The 21,268-nt window shown below is 37.4% G+C and overlaps 2 protein-coding genes and 1 long non-coding RNA gene across 4 annotated transcripts in view; 2 read left to right on the top strand and 1 right to left on the bottom strand.

The window, feature by feature from the left end:
* LOC129426517 (uncharacterized) overlaps window positions 1–14,164 on the bottom strand; it is a 38,481-nt gene extending 24,317 nt beyond the window's left edge. Inside the window, exons 1-2 of one of the 2 annotated variants that reach the window (XR_008638454.2) lie at window positions 14,008–14,164; window positions 7,579–7,719 (exon numbers count right to left, since the gene is read on the bottom strand). This is a non-coding gene — a long non-coding RNA (uncharacterized lncRNA). Of the gene's footprint in view, window positions 1–2,012; window positions 2,090–7,578; window positions 7,720–14,007 lie in introns of those variants that run through there. The other variant, XR_012368080.1, reaches the window with a different exon arrangement.
* On the top strand, window positions 1,968–14,801 carry LOC129426514 (myosin-7). The gene is made up of 38 exons (XM_073863916.1): window positions 1,968–2,107; window positions 2,247–2,455; window positions 2,729–2,872; window positions 2,951–3,107; window positions 3,422–3,449; window positions 3,527–3,629; window positions 3,737–3,829; window positions 3,911–3,974; window positions 4,092–4,190; window positions 4,281–4,384; window positions 4,504–4,642; window positions 4,736–4,854; window positions 4,942–5,089; window positions 5,826–5,998; window positions 6,976–7,285; window positions 7,373–7,450; window positions 7,538–7,742; window positions 8,121–8,244; window positions 9,039–9,175; window positions 9,271–9,526; window positions 9,609–9,851; window positions 9,939–10,115; window positions 10,232–10,377; window positions 10,475–10,565; window positions 10,647–11,036; window positions 11,148–11,274; window positions 11,375–11,493; window positions 11,579–11,775; window positions 11,861–12,044; window positions 12,149–12,314; window positions 12,421–12,545; window positions 12,702–13,010; window positions 13,091–13,294; window positions 13,440–13,736; window positions 13,823–13,927; window positions 14,034–14,129; window positions 14,237–14,371; window positions 14,699–14,801. The coding sequence occupies exons 2-38, from the start codon at window positions 2,255–2,257 to the stop codon at window positions 14,717–14,719; spliced, it is 5,814 nt and encodes a 1,937-aa protein (XP_073720017.1). The 5' UTR covers window positions 1,968–2,107; window positions 2,247–2,254; the 3' UTR covers window positions 14,720–14,801.
* A 4,252-nt stretch (window positions 14,802–19,053) lies between these two features.
* Window positions 19,054–21,268, top strand: part of LOC129425862 (myosin-7) — a 29,826-nt gene continuing 27,611 nt past the window's right edge. The window contains exons 1-7 of the mRNA XM_073863891.1: window positions 19,054–19,067; window positions 19,227–19,268; window positions 19,860–20,064; window positions 20,155–20,298; window positions 20,377–20,533; window positions 20,640–20,667; window positions 20,771–20,876. Of these exons, the coding sequence (XP_073719992.1) occupies window positions 19,864–20,064; window positions 20,155–20,298; window positions 20,377–20,533; window positions 20,640–20,667; window positions 20,771–20,876 (636 nt within the window). The 5' untranslated portion in view covers window positions 19,054–19,067; window positions 19,227–19,268; window positions 19,860–19,863. The remainder of the gene's footprint in view (window positions 19,068–19,226; window positions 19,269–19,859; window positions 20,065–20,154; window positions 20,299–20,376; window positions 20,534–20,639; window positions 20,668–20,770; window positions 20,877–21,268) is intronic.

The following is a 21,268-nucleotide window of genomic DNA, read 5'->3' as shown; positions in this document are numbered from 1 at the left end:
CAAGCTGAAAATTGTATATTTAAAATTAAAGATAAGCAGGTTAGTGATAGACAGATTGAAGGTGGAGTCAACACTGAACAGCTGAATGGAGAGGAGGGGGGGGACCTGATGTCTATTTATCCCTTTAAATAAAACCATATTTGTTTATGCATTTTTAAGGCTGAAGTTTTAATTGCCAGCTTCCACAAGACGACAAACTTGTCTGTAAAACGTAGTGACACAAGATTTCTTATTGGATCTGAAAACAAATGTTTCCACAAAACAGATAAAAATAATATTTGGGATTACTCATATAACTAGTATATTAAACAACATAAATTTCTAATCGCAGAGTCTAAATTAACAAAGAGAGTGAACAATATGAACGATGTTGACGATAATATGAACCCTATGACTGGATGTGCATTGTTCTCCCTCTGTTGGCCATGTAACTTCAGTCAACACAGCCAACAAGTGTGCCAACATCTATAACTAGATGATCTTACATGCCCTTAACAAAAGGTGCACCTGCTTCACCCGAGATCTCATCATGTGACCTGAGCTGTCCTCAATCAACTCAAAGCACTCGGGAAGAATTTCACACCGTTATCTTTACACTCAAGGGCAAACAGAAATGTCACAAAGGTAATAATATATCCTTTTGTTATATCATTCACCAGTGGTGAAGGTCAAATACATTTCAAAGTGTTGACTGGCAATGCTGTCACTCAAGTGTGTATGTAAACTCTTAAAGAATCTCACAGGAAGGGTCTCAAGAGTGGCTGCCACAGGTTTCTTAATTAACACCCTTCAGATTGTTAGACACTATAACAGCAAGTGTGAGATGTTAAGCTATTAACACTCAATTCTTGCTCCTTGTTAGACTCAGTGTCTTGAGGACGGATTTAACAGCTTGTTGGGCTTTAGGATACAACTCTTCCGGAAGACTGCTATAAAGATGTGGTTATTTGTATGTCAGGCTTTTCTTCATATCAGTTTATGATGGTATAAAGAAAGCTATAGCAAAATTTATTTTATAGGTCACAAACCAAAGCATATAATTGAAAATCAAAGTTTGCACTTTTACAGTATTTATTAGCCACATTAGCCAATTTATATTTATTTAGGTGAGTACATCAAGTAGACACTGCTCAAACCATGCAAGCTGTTCCTCTCAATCAAGTAGAGGCACTCAACAAGAATGTAACAGTGTCCTCTTGTTCAAAGAAACAGAGACAAATGCCCCATCACTTGTATATTGTAAACAGAAAATAAATGACATCATTTAGCTACTGACCTTGACCAACTAATAATTGTTAAACAGCTGATGCCTCTGGTGGAAGGTATAGGAATACATCAGTGTCCATACACGTATTAGTTCATCTCTCATGATAAACAAACAATAAAGAACTGTAAGAAACTATAATAGCTCTTATGGACAGATACCTCAAACATTTAGAATACTTTTCACACCAAATGAATCCCTGTCATATTATTTTATAATTGGCTGCCAAGCCTAACACACAGTACTCTTGCCCAGCAAATAAAAAAACAAAACAATCAACACTATCATATAGTGGAAGACCAGTGTTTTTTTTTATAAAGTTTTTTCTAAATCTAAATCTGCTTTGTATGAAGTACTTATTCAAGTACCCTCTTTTACTATTTACATTTGTTTTATTTATCAAAGATACTTTTCTTTAAACATTATTCTATTAAACAAACACTTACATATGTAAATACATGCATATATCACAATTTCCATCTTTGATATTTACTATTATTAACTCCCAAACTGACTGGAATGAAAATGAAGCATTACAATAGAAGTCGCCCCCCCACCTTTCCCCAGCAAACCCAACCCCAACCTTCCTATCCAAACTGAGGGAGCAGTGTGCATTGTGTGATGCCAATAACCATATTTGGAGGAACGATTTCACTATAAAAGCCCATGAGAGGTTTTTAATTGTCATCATCAACTTTCTCCTGTGTACAGTAAGTCGTGAGGCTCTTAATTCATTATAGAAATGTACCTTTTAATCAAAGACTTCTTTCTGATTGTGAAGTGTTTTTTTTGTGTGGAACTAGGATTTTAAACCATCAGCATCTGGAAAAGTAAAGAACAAGGGTGAGTGGTTCAATGCTTAACTTATAAACTGTCTCATCGAGTCGCAAGATGTGAAACAAACTTAGAAAACAGATTTGTGCCTTCTGAATCACTAACTAAGTAGTTCATAACAAAGTTTGATTTGTAAATGCTTTGAAAGGTTGAAAGATGGGGGATGCTGCGATGGCGGAGTTCGGAGCCGCTGCTCCATACCTCAGGAAATCAGACATTGAGCGTCTGGAGGCCCAGACTCGCCCCTTTGACATGAAGAAAGCATGTTTCGTTCCTGATGTTGAAGAGGAGTTCATTAAAGCTTCTATTATTAGTCGAGATGGTGATAAAGTCACTTGTGAGACTTCTAAGGGGGCGGTAAGTTCAAGCTTTAGCTGTGCATGTATAAATTGGCTTCCACACTATAGAAACCTACCTTGTGCAATCTATTTCTTATTTGATAATTGCTAATAGTCCTCTCCAGTTTGGCATTAATGAAAAAAAAACTTTGTTTTGTTGGTACTTCAGCTTTGTTTGTTGATGGTTAGCCTGTCATATAATATCTGCTCTCTCTCCAAAAATGGTGACAAAAAAGTAACTTTAAATTTATCCCATGTATACGTTTTTTTGAAAACTCTCATGTGCCAACAGACAGTAGTTGTGAAGGAGGTTGACGTTCACCCTCAGAACCCGCCAAAGTTTGATAAAATTGAGGACATGGCGATGTTCACCTTCCTGCACGAACCCGCTGTGCTGTTTAACCTCAAAGAGCGTTACGCAGCCTGGATGATTTACGTGAGTCGAGTCTTAAACTATCTACGGTTATCGGATCACATATGAGCAGGACACAAACCTCGGTGTATCTCTCTGCAGACCTACTCTGGGCTCTTCTGTGTCACTGTAAACCCCTACAAGTGGTTGCCAGTGTACAACCAAGAAGTTGTCATTGCCTACAGAGGAAAGAAGAGGAGTGAAGCTCCTCCTCATATCTTCTCCATATCTGACAATGCCTACCAGTACATGCTGTCAGGTGAGTCTACATTAAACTGAAAATATACCTCATACTGTGCATATCTAAATATTTACCATTCCTTGCTAAACAACAAATACATGGTTCTTAAACCTTTCGGTGTGCCCCCACTCCTTGGGTAGGGTGCATCCCTTCATGGACCCCCAAAGAAAATCCATGACAAAATAGCTATATTTTCTAAGGTTTGATTACACAGAATTTATGATAAATGTTTTTAAAAAATGTCTTAAAACTGCCCAACAGCACCATCTTGCGACCCCACCCCCCCAGTTTGAGTTATCAAATTATAACAAAACATTGTTTGTATTTTGCAGACAGGGAAAACCAGTCGATTCTTATCACGTAAGAATATTTTTTGCTGAGATTTAAAGTGAATACATCATATGTCTGCTGTGTCTAAGATTGCTTTGTCTTGACAGCGGAGAATCCGGTGCTGGAAAGACTGTGAACACCAAAAGAGTCATTCAGTACTTTGCCAGCATTGCAGCTGGTGGTTCCAAAAAGGATACCAGTGACAAAAAGGTCAGACCACAGAATCCACAGTGTATAATTGACCAAACCACGCTATTATGAGATATATTTTAATGAAAAACCAATGAAACCAATCTTTTTTAAATGTATGCTTCAAGGGTACTCTGGAAGATCAAATCATTCAGTGTAATCCTGCGCTGGAAGCTTTTGGTAATGCCAAGACCATCAGAAATGATAACTCTTCTCGCTTTGTGAGTGCTCACTGCTTTAAGTTACAAACTATGTTCAATTTAAGGATTTTTCCAATTTAAGACAAGATATCTTTCACACAGGGCAAGTTCATCCGAATTCACTTTGCTGCAAGTGGCAAGCTAGCATCTGCTGATATTGAGACTTGTAAGAATATTCTCTGATTATTAACTAAAATCTGGTGACAAAGTGTGTGCATAATGCTTTTGGCAATGGGTTACGGGTACTATTGCTCATTGCTTCCCATGTGAATTCTATGAACAGATCTTCTGGAGAAGTCTCGCGTGACTTTCCAGCTAAAAGCTGAGAGAGACTACCACATCTTCTACCAGATCCTGTCTCAGAAGAAACCAGAACTATTAGGTGAACAACTTTTCTTAAATAAGAAAAAGTATACTTTACAACAGAACACATTACAAATGTACGTGTAATTGTTGTTTGTCTCCCTTTCAGAGATGCTGCTCATCACAAACAACCCCTATGACTATGCCTTCATCTCCCAAGGAGAGACGCAAGTGGCATCTATTGATGATGCTGATGAGCTGATGGCCACTGATGTGCGTTATCTGATAGATCTACAGATTCTTATTAACAAAAGTCCCATTTATGAAAAAGACAAAGAAAACTGATTATGTGGCTTTTATGAATTTAATCAGATGCTGTATATTTTCTCTAGGAAGCTTTTGATGTGTTGGGCTTCACCCAAGAGGAGAAGAACAGCATCTACAAGCTAGTTGGTGCCATCATGCACTACGGCAACATGAAGTTCAAACAGAAGCAAAGAGAGGAACAGGCCGAGGCTGATGGGACTGAGGGTCAGTATGAATATAGATAAAATCCTACATGTGTTACGTGTAGTTATTGGTTGCTGGCTGATCCATTCAACCACTTTCTAATATTGACAACAGATGCTGATAAATCAGCTTATCTGATGGGCCTGAACTCTGCCGATCTCATCAAGGCTCTGTGCCATCCAAGAGTTAAAGTAGGAAATGAGTGGGTCACCAAGGGACAAAATGTCCAGCAGGTGGGTACACTTTCATGAAATCATTACCATTACTGTAAACACAACACATTTTCTATAAGATGTTATTGTATCATCTTTATTGAACAGGTGTACTATGCCGTTGGCGCTCTTTCCAAATCAGTGTATGAGAGGATGTTCCTTTGGATGGTTGTAAGAATCAACCAATCCCTGGACACCAAGCAGCCTCGCCAGTATTTTATTGGTGTGCTGGACATTGCTGGATTTGAAATTTTTGATGTAAGTATGTTCTATATTATTAGATCCCTAGGTTGTTCCAGGGTGGCGGAACTGCAACATAAGATGGCACCAATGTAACAGCAACCCCTTTTGGTTGCTTAAGTTAGAGCACTCTTATATTTGTGTTATAAGGACAAAAGGATATTACAATTTTTTATCATTCATTAAACATTCACATATGTTTCTGCCAGGGGCATCATGCACCAAAGTTTTTTAAGTAGTGCGTTTTGAAAGTAAGTGATTCTGATGATGTTTTACATTTATAAGACAACAAAATGCAGCAATGCACCCGCAACCGTGCACAGATGATTGTGCCACAGCTATTGTGTCTAGGTTTGTAATATTAATGTATTAAAAATTCACTGCATCCAGAATGAAGAACGTAATTTAATCATTGAGAATCTCTGAGAAGTAAAAAAATAAAAATATTTTGCCTATAAAAGTACTGTAGCAGATGAATAGATGCGTCATTGATTTTAACCACTTGGCTAAAAAATAAAAGAGTTTGAATGGTCATTATGCCTCTGGTTCTCACATTCAATATAAATCATTTGGTTTATTTTCCATCAAGAGAAAGTCTGTATTTTTTACATGTGCGTCTTTGGGGAAATGTCGCACTTTTAGGAGTATGCTATCATATACTCCATCAAAGCTAAGAGTCAACATCCTAACTAAGGAATCTACTTAAGTAAAAAAAGGTCCTAATTTCATTATTGGTATTACATTTTTGTTTTATTTCAACACCTTTGAGCAGCTGTGCATCAACTTCACTAATGAGAAGTTGCAGCAGTTCTTCAACCACCACATGTTTGTGCTGGAGCAAGAAGAATACAAGAAGGAGGGAATTGAATGGACGTTCATTGACTTTGGCATGGACTTGCAGGCTTGCATTGATCTCATTGAAAAGGTAAGGTTTTATGAATTAAAACACCCTGATACACAGGAAAAATATGAAGAGTTTGGTTCCAAAACGCAATAAATCCATTTTGACAAATTTCGGTAAAAACGTGTTTTCTATACCAAGAAAGTGACAAGATGAAAACCACTATTTTCTGTTACAAACTTTCACATAGCATCTTTAGGTTATAAAAACATAAAAAATTCAAATCCATAAGTTGATTTTCAAAGATTTATTATAAAAACGGACTATTTTTTCCACAAAATGCAATAAATCCATGACAAGTTTTTATTAAAAATGCTATAAATCTATTGAATCAATAGCCTATATAAATGTGCATTCATCTTTGCCATGTTATATTCATTTAGTTGACTAGTTGTACACACTAATTAAAAATATAAACATTATTGTCATTAATCAAAACACTTATTTTGTGATATTAAGTCATCGGTTATACTGACGTCCTCGCTCAACGTTCTTCAAAGCGATCAGCCGCAAAATGTTTTGGTCCTGCTCGATTTTCGTTGACTTTGAGTAAAATTATGGAAAGTTTTTCATAAGATCCCCAATGCTATTAAAGTATTATTTTGTTTTTGTTTGTTTGGTGATCACGTAGTACAAAGTAGATGAGGAAAACTAGGATTCCGTGTACTCAGCGCGCCGCCATTCTTTGTTTACATTGCGTGAGGTGCGCTGTAATCTGTGGAGGAGTGGATTTATGGCATTCTGTAGAAAAGGGGGAGTGGCGCCTATTGCATTCTGGGAAAAAAGGGAGAAAAGATGACAGAACAACACTGCGGAAATTGGATTTTGCATAAAATTAAGAATTTACTTTATAATACTGACCTGATATAATACTGATTCTGGCAGTAACTCATTTTTTTCAAAAATAGCGTTTATTGCGTTTTGGAACCAAACTCTTCATATATAATATGTTATGATATGAAATAACTCATTAATAACCACTGAGTTTATTTTTGCATTAGCCCATGGGTATCATGTCGATCCTTGAAGAGGAGTGCATGTTCCCCAAAGCCAGTGATCAAACATTTAAAGCTAAGCTTTATGACAACCACTTGGGGAAATCAAACAATTTCCAGAAGCCCAGGATTGTCAAGGGTAAACCAGAGGCTCATTTCTCCCTGGTTCACTACGCTGGCACTGTTGACTACAACATCAATAACTGGCTGGTGAAGAACAAGGATCCTCTGAATGAAACTGTTGTTGGCCTTTATCAGAAGTCCACCATGAAACTACTTTCTATCCTGTTTGCTAATTATGCTGGTGCAGACTCAGGTGTGTTTTATTGATGATGTCACAGAGGACTAAATAATCTTTGAGAAATAATAAGTTGTTTCATCTAAATATTTTTTTCAAAAACAGTTGAGGGTGGTGGTGGTAAAGGAAAGGAGAAGAAGAAAAAGGGCTCTTCTTTCCAGACGGTGTCTGCCCTTCACAGGGTAACATACAGTTTTTTCATACCACAAAGCATGAAAGAGTTTATTAATCTTTTAAGACAATTAGCCTGAAAAATCTCTATTCACAGGGAGAACCTGAACAAGTTGATGACTAATTTGAGGTCCACTCACCCTCACTTTGTGCGCTGCATCATCCCCAATGAGACGAAGACTCCTGGGGCGATGGAGAATCCTCTGGTCATGCACCAGCTGCGCTGTAACGGTGTGCTGGAGGGCATCAGAATCTGCAGGAAAGGATTCCCCAACAGGATCCTGTATGGAGATTTTAAACAGAGGTACATTCACTTACTTTCTAGACTGTGAAAAAAGCCCCAGCCATAGCTCGTATTTCACAGTTTCAAGAGATCAAACTTTTATATAAAGTATTTTGAAAACCTAAAAACCTTGACTTTACAAACTATGAAATCAAGAGTTGATTTATGATTTTTCATGTCACTTAACAAAATACTAGTCCTATTATTATTCAGTTAAAATATCTTGTAAGTGAAATGTTTACACTTTTAACAATTACAGTAAAAAAAATTTTCAACTCAAAATGGTTATTTTTTTACAGTCATTGATAATAATATAGCTTGTTTAAAAAAAATAGCATAGTATAATTTCCAATGCATAAACAATTACTATTCTCTCTCTTTTTATATATGCAACTACAGATATCGTATTTTGAATCCCGCTGCGATCCCAGAGGGTACATTCATTGACAGCAGGAAAGGAGCTGAGAAATTATTGGGCTCTTTAGATATTGACCACAATCAGTACAAGTTTGGACATACTAAGGTACTCGAATAAAATGTACAAGTCACCATTACTTCAAAGGCACTACACAGGCATGGAGGCACTACAATTATCATAAAATCTTTACTTAATCTTACCCTTTACTTTTTACAGTATCATTATTTACTCCACATTATTATTGTTGAATATGTATGTCAAAAATGCGCAGATTACACAAAATTCGGCAGCAAATTGAGTGAAAAAAATTCTAAAACATAAGCCGCCACATTGGGTAGTAATTTGACATTCTTCCCCGCCACAGTAGATTGTTACACACATTTGTATATGGAATAAAAAGTAAAGTACGCTAGCTAATATTAGATTCAGTGGAAATAGTGTATAGATGATAAGAACACAATGTTTATCTGACTTCATCCTAGGCTGAGAATCTATAATGATCTGTTTAGGAGAAACTACCACATAAATAACAGATGCAAAAACAATAGTTAGATTTACCAACTTAGACACGACGCTGGTGTGCAACCTACTCACTGTATAAAAATGCAGGCAGACTGTCTAAAGATAAGTCTCTTTAGTAGTACACAAGTTCTCTTTTTTGACAACTCAGCAGTGGCGGCTGGTGACTTCTCTTCTGAGGGACGCAAATTCAAAATAACTGTTCAGAGTGTCATGTTTATTGCTCGTCATTTTAAAATATATGTTCGTTGCATCATGTGAAACATGTGCATCATGCCTCTTGTCAAAATACGTGACTGCTGCACACATGTCGAAAGGATTTGCCACTGCAACTCAGAATGATTTACTTTCATGATTTTATGTCAATTTTTTTCTCCAAGGTGTTCTTCAAGGCTGGTCTATTGGGTACTCTTGAAGAGATGCGAGACGACCGCCTTGCTCTTATCATCACAAATATTCAGGCTCGAGCTCGTGGTTTTATCTCAAGAATTGAATTCCAGAAGATTGTTGAGCGCAGGTAAAGCTGTGGGCCATTCATTTCCACAAGAATGCCACAACAGCTGTTACATTTTATGTGAACAAAATAAAAACAATTTTGTGATCTTACTATAGGGATGCCTTGCTTGTGATCCAGTGGAATGTACGTGCATTCATGGGTGTCAAAAATTGGCCCTGGATGAAGCTCTACTTTAAGATCAAACCACTGCTACGATCTGCTGAAGCAGAGAAAGAAATGGCAAACATGAAGGAAGAATTCCTTAAGTTAAAGGAAGCTTATGCCAAATCTGAAGCCCGCAGAAAAGAACTTGAAGAAAAGATGGTTACTCTTCTCCAAGAGAAGAATGACCTGCAACTCCAAGTCCAAGCTGTGAGTTTAAAACTTTCATGTAGTTTAATTGCCTGTATAAAAACATTTTACAAATCTATTCTCTATATCTGTAAATTAAAAGGAGCAAGATAATCTCTGCGATGCTGAAGAGAGATGTGAGGGTCTAATCAAGAGTAAGATTCAGTTTGAGGCCAAAGTCAAAGAGCTGACAGAGAGAGTTGAAGATGAAGAAGAAATGAATGCTGAGTTGACTGCAAAGAAGAGAAAGCTGGAGGATGAATGTTCTGAACTCAAGAAAGACATTGATGATCTTGAGCTCACTCTGGCCAAAGTGGAGAAAGAGAAACATGCAACGGAGAACAAGGTTTACCTCAACCCACACCTCATTTATATCTAAAGTGTTCACAGTGGTCATGTGTATGATGAAGCCTCATACTGTCATTTGTCTTAGGTTAAAAACCTGACTGAAGAGTTGTCGGCTTTAGAAGAAATCATCGCTAAGCTAACCAAAGAGAAGAAAGCTCTACAAGAGGCCCATCAACAAGCACTTGATGACCTCCAGAGTGAGGAAGACAAAGTCAACACACTCACCAAAGCCAAAGCCAAGCTGGAACAACAAGTTGATGATGTAAACGGTTTGATAGAGATCGAGAGTTAGAGAACTTACATACATGAAAATGGGATTGCATCTGTACGATGAAGAAATATAAAACGCATAACCAAATTTCTCTCTTATTGTTTCAGCTTGAGGGTTCACTGGAACAGGAAAAGAAACTTCGAATGGATCTAGAGAGAGCCAAAAGAAAGCTTGAGGGAGACTTAAAGTTGGCCCAAGAGAATGTGATGGACCTGGAGAATGACAAACAACAGCTGGAAGAGAGAATTAAAAAGTGGGTTTTTAACATAGGGTTAAATAACTATAGGAGCATACAATGTTGAATCTGGAGTCCTTATTAAATGGTGATACAAATTTATTCTGAAACTTAGGAAAGATTTTGAAATAAATCAGCTCAATAGCAAGATTGAGGATGAGCAAGTAATGGCAGCCCAACTCCAAAAGAAACTTAAGGAGTTGCAGGTAAACTTTATACTAACCGTAAGAGAACAATATAGATAGTTTAAAATGCTCTCTTAAAATGTTTTATATTTACACCACCAGGCTCGTATTGAAGAGCTTGAGGAAGAGCTGGAGGCTGAGAGAGCTGCTCGTGCCAGGGTGGAGAAACAGAGAGCAGATCTCTCCAGAGAACTGGAGGAGATCATTGAGAGGTTGGAGGAAGCTGGTGGTGCCACTGCTGCCCAGATTGAAATGAACAAGAAACGTGAAGCTGAGTTCCAGAAACTGCGCAGAGACCTTGAAGAGGCCACACTGCATCATGAAGCTACCGCTGCTACACTGAGAAAGAAACATGCAGACAGTGTGGCTGATCTTGGAGAGCAGATTGACAACCTTCAGAGAGTGAAGCAGAAGCTTGAAAAAGAGAAGAGTGAACTCAGACTGGAACTGGATGATGTGGTCTCAAACATGGAACAACTTGCTAAGGCAAAGGTGAGAAATTTGCATTAACTGTTTTTCTTCCTTCCAGTTATTTTAGATCCTTGAAGCTAGAATTTATCCACACTGCACTGCACTTGACTTCTAATGATTAATATCTAACAGGGAAACTTGGAGAAAATGTGCAGGACCCTTGAGGATCAGATGTCTGAATACAGAACAAAATATGAGGAGGCACAACGCAACATTAATGACTTTACCATGCAAAAAGCTAAGCTGCAAACTGAGAATGGTTTGTGCTCTTATTCTAAGATGATGAATTATTCTGTTTAGTGTTAGACCAATGCCCAAGACTGTACATGACTTTCTGTAATGGTTATATGTCTATCTAGGGGAGCTGTCTAGACAGCTGGAGGAGAAGGATTCTTTGGTCTCTCAGCTAACAAGAGGCAAGCAGTCCTACACTCAGCAGATTGAAGACCTCAAGAGACAACTAGAGGAAGAAGTGAAGGTATTCCCTATCTTTTACATCAATTCTAACCTACTCCTTATTGCATTTTTACATCTAGATAACACAATATTTTTAATTGTTTCAGGCTAAGAATGCCCTGGCCCATGCAGTGCAGTCTTCTCGTCATGATGCCGAACTGCTGAGGGAGCAGTTTGAGGAGGAGCAGGAAGCTAAAGCTGAACTGCAGCGTAGTCTCTCCAAAGCAAACTCTGAGGTGGCTCAGTGGAGAACCAAGTACGAAACCGATGCCATCCAGAGGACCGAGGAGCTTGAGGATGCTAAGTATGAAACAAGAAAAACAGTGTTTGTGTTTCCCATAATGTCATTTAGACAACAAACAGCATTCCCTGACCAAACAATTTATTAGGAAAAAACTTGCTCAGCGTCTTCAAGAAGCAGAAGAAGCTGTGGAAGCAGTCAATGCTAAATGCTCGTCTCTGGAGAAGACCAAGCACAGGCTGCAGAATGAGATTGAAGATCTCATGGTTGATGTGGAGAGATCCAATGCTGCTGCTGCTGCTCTGGACAAGAAGCAAAGAAACTTTGACAAGGTAAAAAACATCCTCATAAATCAATTAACTTTCATTGATAAGTCCTGGACTCCAATGAGATTTACCTAAAATACTTACAATCTACCTTCGATTCACTTATACAGGTTCTAGCTGAATGGAAGCAGAAATATGAGGAGTCTCAGAGTGAATTGGAAAGTGCCCAGAAGGAAGCCAGATCTCTGAGCACTGAGCTATTTAAACTGAAGAACTCTTATGAGGAGTCTCTGGATCATGTGGAGACCATGAAGAGAGAGAACAAGAACCTTCAAGGTGAACTTTATTTACAGTACATAGCTATTTTAGCATTCTATCACATGAGTGTCATATTTGCTCAACTTTTAGGAATTAACTAAAATTATTTCCTTGATTAAAACAGATGAGATATCTGACCTTACTGAGCAAATTGGTGAAAGTGGAAAGAACATTCATGAACTAGAGAAACTGCGTAAACAACTTGAGCAAGAGAAATCTGAAACTCAGGCTGCTCTGGAAGAGGCTGAGGTATCTTGTGTTACCTACATGTCTAATGGTTGTGATTCTTAAGTTTAGCTTGTGCATTTGTAAAAGAATTAACAAAATAAATCAAACATGAAAATAAATGGCATTAAAAAAGGTAAAAGACATGATTTTTATTTACTAAGTCAATCTATCTGTCAGGCCTCTCTTGAGCATGAAGAAGGAAAGATTCTCAGAGTCCAACTGGAGTTCAATCAGATCAAAGCTGAAATTGAGCGCAAACTGGCTGAGAAGGATGAAGAGATGGAGCAGGCTAAGAGGAACCAGCAGAGAGTGGTGGAAACCCTGCAGACCTCACTTGAAGCAGAGACCCGCAGCAGAAATGAAGCTCTCAGGGTGAAGAAGAAGATGGAGGGAGATCTCAATGAGATGGAGATTCAGCTCAGCCAGGCTAACAGACAGGCAGCAGAAGCTCAGAAGCAACTCAAGAGTCTTCATGGACATCTTAAAATAAAATGAGTCTTTTCAAATACTATCATGCTTCTATACACTTCTGCAGTCATTTCATATATAAAATTTGTACTTTGTAGGATGCCCAGTTGCAGCTGGATGAAGCTCTTCGTGGTAACGATGATCTCAAAGAGAACATTGCTATTGTGGAGAGACGCAACAATCTACTTCAAGCTGAACTGGATGAGCTGAGATCTCTGGTGGAACAGACTGAGAGAGGAAGAAAACTGGCTGAACAGGAACTGCTGGATGTCAGTGAGAGGGTTCAGCTACTGCATTCTCAGGTATAAAACATGAGAACTTTAACCTCTTAAAATATGTAATCTCTTATTACATTATTGAGTTTATTTCAGACATCTAATAATAAGATATCTGATATCTAATAAGATATAATGTGAATAGAATTATATAAATGTTCTCATTGTTTAGAACACCAGCCTGCTGAATCAGAAGAAGAAGCTAGAGGGAGACAATTCTCAGCTTCAGACTGAGGTTGAGGAGGCAGTGCAGGAGTGCAGGAATGCTGAAGAAAAAGCCAAGAAGGCCATCACTGATGCTGCCATGATGGCAGAGGAACTGAAGAAGGAACAAGACACCAGTGCTCATCTGGAGCGTATGAAGAAGAACATGGAGCAGACCATCAAGGACCTGCAGCACCGTCTGGATGAAGCTGAGCAGATCGCCATGAAGGGTGGCAAGAAGCAGGTCCAGAAACTGGAGGCCAGGGTTAGTTATGAAACTCGGTTATTCATTTTTGGGGTTATTTAGATAGCAGCGTCTCCTTTGCTTTCTTAATCACTAATTTTGTTTAGGTGAGAGAGCTGGAAAATGAGGTGGAGATTGAACAGAGAAAGGCAAGCGACTCTGTGAAAGGAATACGTAAATATGAGAGACGCATCAAGGAGCTCACCTACCAGGTCACTTTTCCTGAGTTACAAATAAATGTCTTTATAGTCATACAATAATTTTCTAAAGCATATGGGCAAAATGAACTCACTTTGTACAACTTGATTCCATTTGCAGACTGAGGAAGATAAGAAGAATCTGGCTCGTCTTCAGGACTTGGTTGACAAACTCCAGTTGAAGGTCAAGTCCTACAAGAGATCTGCAGAGGAGGCTGTAAGTTAAACAGAATTTCAGTTAATTTTAAGATTTAACTAAATTTTTGAGTAAAAATATGCTCAGTCACATGGGATTATGAATTTAAAATACATTCATTTTTTTAGGAGGAACAGGCAAATGCCAATCTGGCCAAGTTCCGTAAACTGCAGCACGAGCTGGATGAAGCCGATGAGAGGGCTGATATTGCTGAATCTCAGGTCAACAAGCTGAGAGCCAAGAGCCGTGATGCAGCATCCAAGGTAAGAATCTTTTCAGGTGTAATGGACTCAGCTTGTCTGAATCTCATGTACAAATGACATCACCAATCAAATGTTAAATGACTTTGCAGATTTATACTCCCACAAATGTAAGTTGGAGACAACATTCACATTTAAATGAACAATCCGTCCCTAAAAACTTACAGAATGTTTAGACATTTTTAAGTGGTAACCTCATCATAAAGTTGTTTCTTAATTTTACAGGATAGTTTTAAGTCGTGCGTAAAATCTATTTATTGTTCTAAAATTTGAGAAATAAGCTTACCTTACATTTTTTCAAATCTTGCATTATTTTTTTCCTTTCAACAGAAAGGACATGATGAGGAATGAAGGTCTCCCATCTCTCAAAATCTGGTGTGTCTTTGAATCATTTAGTGTGTAGCTAAATTCAATAAAGCAATTGTGCAAACCAGATTTTGTCACTTCGTCTTATTTAAAAGATTAATTGAAATCATGCCAGTTTACAAAAAATTAAAAGTGTGTCACACACAAACATGCTTTACATCTGAAGATTCAAAGTGACTCCAAAGAAGAACACACTGTTTAAACCAAACCTAAGAATTCCACCAATGAAGTCCTTCAAAAATCTGAAACTATAGGCTACTGGGTACATTTCTTATCAAGATATGTAAAGAAGTCAACTAAATCCTAAATATGCTGCTTTAATGGAAAAGAGATTAGATTTGACTTACCTAATGGTCCCAAATGATTTAGAGTTCATACATTTTAGAAAAGTGTGTTTCCAGAACAGAGCCTCTCTATCACTAAGAGTAATGTGAATGAAGTGGCTGCTATTGCTCAAGACGCTGCTGTGGCTCAGACATGTGCTGAATAAAGGAGGAGTCTACACCAGTAGGAGTAGGGGGCGGTCACTCAGTATACTTTATGAAAGGACGAGAAGAAAGTCCCGAAACCTAAACAATTGTCACCTGTGCTATAATAAGAGCTGCATGAAGCCTAACACTTCACTCTGACGCACACACAGTAAAAATGTAAAGGATTGAAAAGACTTAAAAATACATCAAACCTTTAAAATACTGCATGCTTGGACATTTTAGTTACTTATTAGCAATTATCATAATATGTTTCTAAGATTGCTTGCCTGAAATTAAAGTTTAAGATCAATTTTGTTATTCAGCAAAGTTAAAATCGACAAAGAACAATGTTTTGTCGACTACTGTGAAATTGTGAAATTAGCTATCAATGATCTTTTGTGGCCAACCAGTACATTTATATTCTTTTAAGTGCAGTGAAAAGTTAAAGTTGGTTAGACAATAGTTTGGAGAAAGCATTGTTCTGCTACAAAAGGTCATGTAACAAGTAGTAAGAGTCCTTGCACGTGATGGACATCTACAGATGGATTGTGTCCTCTATGCAAGATCTTTACGTCTGACCGCACTCAGAGAACCACACAATGGAATTTAACAGGTTATCTTTGTCCTCAAGGCTAAAGTAAAGGAAACAATGCCATGTCAACAAGACACCTTAAAGGGTATGTCCTGAGGGACGGCAAGAGACATCCAAAACAGACACCATGTGATGTGAATCGTTGACCCAAGGCATATGGGAGCTATCTATCAAGTTCAGCATTGACATGTGACACAGACCAGAGAAGCTAAAGACACCATACTTGTCACAATGTCTTTTTTTGCCTTGCCATATTTCTGGGGACTAGATATAATGTTACAATAATGCTTATGGAAGGCCTTTTTTACGGCACATAAAATATGCTTCAAACAATTTGGAGCCCAAAGCTCAGCTGAAGTGATGTATAGACTGAGAACTCAATGAAAATCATAAAATCTAAAATTAAAACTATCTAGGCAAATAAGTGCATGATACAACTGTAGTTTATAAAGTAAAAAAGTTTGACATTTCAAATGTAAAGCTGACCATGACTATTGGATGCTCTCTAATTTCTGTAAAGCTGCTTTATAACAATGCCCAAACAAATAGAACTGGATTAAATTAATTCATGATACCAGCTGTGTACAGCAACATCCACCAGAGGGCATCATCTGGTGATCAGACATCAAAAAGTTGACATCTCTCTTGCTTTAATCTACATAACCAAATATCAATTGAATCTCAGTTTGCTATTGAATCTCATTGCTAAGTGCAAAATCCAATCAACAAAGCTATGATGAGAAAACCAAAAATGTGATAAATGTGTTGACTAATGACCATTCCCGGTTTGATCCAATTTTTATAACAAAATATGTGTTTTAACAAAAAATGTCTGCGTTTGGACAAAGCATTTTCCAAACATGAAGATAAAATTTCACTGTCTATACCCCCATACATTAAAATGTATTAAGTAAAATGAAAAATGTAATTTGCCACTACTGTGGGCATAAATAATGATGATTGAAATAGATTTTCAACTGACAAAAATATGATCATATTTTTCTTAACATCATATGGCACTATATTCCTCCATCATATGTCTATCCTTAAGTGTCGTTTGCCTGAAAGAGGTTAAATCCATTTGTTTTAGACACAAAAACAGCTGCAAATTGTAAAGCGGCAGACAAAGACAACACAAAGACAACAGGATTCTTATTTAACCTTCAAGTGACAACAGATGCACCATCCAAATGCAATCTAACAGAAGGAAGATCAGATTACAAATTTCATTAGCCATAAGGTGCATGCCACTGTTTCTTCCATTCTTGCTCCAGAGTGCTGATAGCCCAAGGTTAACAGACAGCTGGGAATGAGGTTCTATAAGGGATGATGGGCTTAGAATAGACTGCCCAAGTGTTAAGACTAAGCAAGGTCCCTGATGAGAGAGGGTGAAGAATAACTGAGATGAGAGGTCAAGGGACAATAAAAGTCTTTGTGTGATGTTTCATGTGGATGCCCTACAAATCAACGGTGTGAAGCTAACAATGACTTAAGGATGTTTAGTACCAGATCTGGGATTAAGACGGTTAGTTTGACCTGCTTAACACGTTCTTCCAGATAACACAAGTGTAATTCCCATGGGTACCCGTTTTCATCAATCAAAAACTAGATTCAATCTGATTTCAGATTACGAAAGTATTGTAATTCACAAGTGAACTTTATATCTATTCTGAACAAAGATTTTGCACTAGCACTGCCAGGGTTGCCAATGTGCGTAACAAAACAAGCCCAATGGCTATGCAGAAAACTATGAACTTGGCAATACTGCGTTCAAGTTCACATTCCATCTCTGAATGAATGTACAAAGTCAAGAGGGTTGGTGGGAAACAGTTGTTCTTATAGTTTTCAAATGTGGAATAGAATCAAAATTTTACAAAATGTTATAAAATAACACAGCAAAGACCTCCAATCCCTTAATAATGCATGTTGCCATTGCTCTGCCATTTTATTTTCTTGCTGTGAGTATGTGTGATTTCCAATTTTTTAGACGTGAACACATATACCATTGTAATGCACATATGCACAGGACACGTTTAATCATTGTAGTCAATAACTTTAGGTCTGAAACTTTTAACAGTTAAATCAAATTTCACACACTGCAAAAAATGACTTTCTTACTTAATATTTTGTTTTGTTTTCAGTACAAATATCTAAAAGTTCCTAAATCAAGATGTATTTTCTTGATGAGCAAAATTGCCTAAGAAAATAAGTCTAGATTTCAGACAAAAAATATCAAATTTAAGTAAATTTCTGCTTAAAACTATAACACTAAGTAAGAAAGTAATTTGTTTGGCTATGGAGTATTTCTTAAATTCCAACTTGGTACACAAAAATATATCCCATATGCTAAAGTATGTTGATATGTTTTACATAATATTACCTAGTTTGTTTAAAGTCTTGTAATTTTCACTTCTGTATGGCTAAATTTTGGTTAGCTGTTGTTATAACCACATAAGTAAAATCAGTAAAAGCAAAATCAGCTGCGGTTTGTTTAATTTCCATGACTGCACATAAGCTATGAACACTAGAAAGTAAAAAAGTTGCAGCTGTCTCTCTGTTAGGTGAGAACAAAAGGTTGCAAGTGCAGATATCCATTGTTACCCTTACAGCTGTCTGACAATTTTACTGTACTGCCATCTTGCTTATAAAGCATTGTTACCTTGCCTTTATCCTTGAGCGTAAAGATAAACCTGTGAAATTCCTAGTGCATGGCTGTATCTCTTTCAGGACAGCTTGAACATCACATACAGTTCTACACAAGCATCCCAATGCAATCAGCACATCATACGGAGTAAATAACAGAAAATATTTTCACCTTCAATATTGTATGATAAAACAGAGATCCAGTTGCTATACAAACAAATCATGCTTAATATCTATTAGCTAAGCTTAGTGCATTTTATTTTTATATTATCCAGAATTTTTTTTTTTTAGATGTACCCTTTTAAATTTAATAGAAATGATAAATGTGCAAACTGCCGTGATAAATAAAACTTTGGTAAAGAGTTACTGTCTATGCCTATAAATAGTGACGTGACAATAGAGGTATGAACCTTTGTGATCTTTCATGCTAGCATCATATGCCACATGTAAGACTACTGTAACTCGTGCTTAGATTTTTTTCTGGCACCCAAAAAGAGCAACACACTCACACACACAAATGATCCCAACCAAATACAGAAAGTCAACGTCACTGTCATTGTGCTGAATGCTATATAAAGACTTCAATTACTGCACAAAGTTTAAGCTTCCATCCCTGTTCCACCAAAAGGTAAGACCACCAAGATGTAGGCTTGTATTTGTGTTTAACTCTGACTTAAAGTAACACAAAAGTGAAGTGAGATTCAAGAAGGACAGTTGTTTAAGAGCACTGAAAATTTAATAAATAACAAAAGGATAATAAGGACTAAATTAAAATTCTTTCTTATAGCAAGTACTTGAACTTTCCTGGATTTGAGCTCAGTAAAACAAGGTAAGGAATGTTTTATTTATGGAAAATTTTTAAATAAATAAAGGAGTATAAGCCGCATCTTTCAAAAATGCGTCATTAAGATGAAATAACATATGTAAGTCACAGTGGACTATACGTCGCGTTTATTTAGAAAATTATTTCACGAAATCCAAACCGAAGAACAGACATATAATCTGGAAAGGCAAGTTATTCAACTAAACAATAACAGCCAGAACAGCAGGCTGAATAGATGTCTTTACGTTAAAGTAATATTATCAGTTATTTAAACCATAAACCATAGCATACAGAACTTACCTGGAAGGTTGAATAGTCTAAATTAACCGAACAAGCTAACTAGCGTGAAGTTCGCATACTCGTCATTCCACATTACTGAATCTATTGAATAACATGAATACAGAAGCAGCATATAGCGGAATGCGAATGTTGTCTTTTGCTTCATAAATGTCAAAATTAATTCATACTGACTTACAAGGTGCACCTGACTATAAGACGCAGCACCAGCCAAGATATGAAAAAACGCGGCTTATAGACCGAAAAAGGTATTTATTAGTTTCAGAATTCATCATATTTGTTTTTCGATCATATTGATAGAAAAATGGGGGACGCTGTAATGGCAGAGTTTGGACCCGCTGCTTCGTACTTACGAAAGTCGGACAAGGAGCGTCTGGAAGCCCAGACTCGTCCCTTCGACATGAAGAAAGAGTGCTTTGTGCCTGACCCTGAGGTTGAGTATGTCAAAGCCTCCATCACCAGTAGAGACGGTGACAAAGTCACTGTTGAGACTGAATTCGGAAAGGTAAGGATGTCCTGGAGATCAGGATCTGAAATCCAGATTGTTAATATCTGCAAAAGATTTACAGTATGACCATTTTTGCGTTATCTACAGACAGTAACTGTGAAGGAGGTTGACGTTCACCCTCAGAACCCGCCAAAGTTTGATAAAATTGAGGACATGGCGATGTTCACCTTCCTGCATGAACCTGCTGTGCTGTTTAACCTCAAAGAGCGTTACGCAGCTTGGATGATTTACGTGAGTTGAGTCTAACATTGAACATGTTCATTTGTTCACGTATGAGCAGGACACAAACCTCGTTGTATCTCTTTGCAGACCTACTCTGGGCTCTTCTGTGTCACTGTAAACCCCTACAAGTGGTTGCCAGTGTACAACCAGGAAGTTGTCGTTGCCTACAGAGGAAAGAAGAGGAGTGAAGCTCCTCCTCATATCTTCTCCATATCTGACAATGCCTACCAGTACATGCTGTCAGGTAACAATCAATCTGGCTTGAGATTTCCACAAACTATTTACATGATTTATACAATTTTAAATTAATCATTTGACCATGCTAACTTTATTTTTTAAATCCTCTACAGACAGAGAAAACCAGTCTGTCCTGATCACGTATGTTATACCTTTCATGTTGTTATCTAATACTCCTCCTTTATATTCTTTCTATAATGTACTGTATGCTGTTATAATTCTAACTGGACGCTTTAATTCCAAGTGGAGAATCCGGTGCTGGAAAGACTGTGAACACTAAAAGAGTCATTCAGTACTTTGCCAGCATTGCAGCAACACCAGGCAAGAAGGATCCATCAGCGGAGAAAAAGGTGCGTAATAGTAAATAATACAGTAAACTAAAGACACATCTCTTCCAGATAAACTTGACTAACTTTCCACTGTTTTACATTGCTAACAATATTACTTTCAAAAACACTTCTATATTGTTCACTAGTTTCACAACTATTCCTGCATGTAAAAGTAGGTTTAAGCCTACTATTGTCTCTTAAAGTCATGACTTTACTTCCGTATTGTTACGTATTTCTGAGTGAAATGGAATATCACACAAGGAAAATAGCGGGCATGGCTTGTGTTTTCCACTGTGAATTGACTGAATATAAAAAAGTAGGAGTTTCATTCAGAAATAGAAATCTCAGCAGAGTGACAGTTGGAGGGGCAGGGTTAATGGATTCTCCGCCCAAGCTGTCAAAGAAAGATTGCC

The sequence above is a fragment of the Misgurnus anguillicaudatus genome, chromosome 25 (genome assembly GCF_027580225.2).
Source record: "Misgurnus anguillicaudatus chromosome 25, ASM2758022v2, whole genome shotgun sequence".
NCBI lineage: Eukaryota > Metazoa > Chordata > Actinopteri > Cypriniformes > Cobitidae > Misgurnus > Misgurnus anguillicaudatus.
The sequence above is the reverse complement of the archived record's forward strand: the minus strand, read 5'-3'. Positions and strand labels throughout refer to the sequence as shown.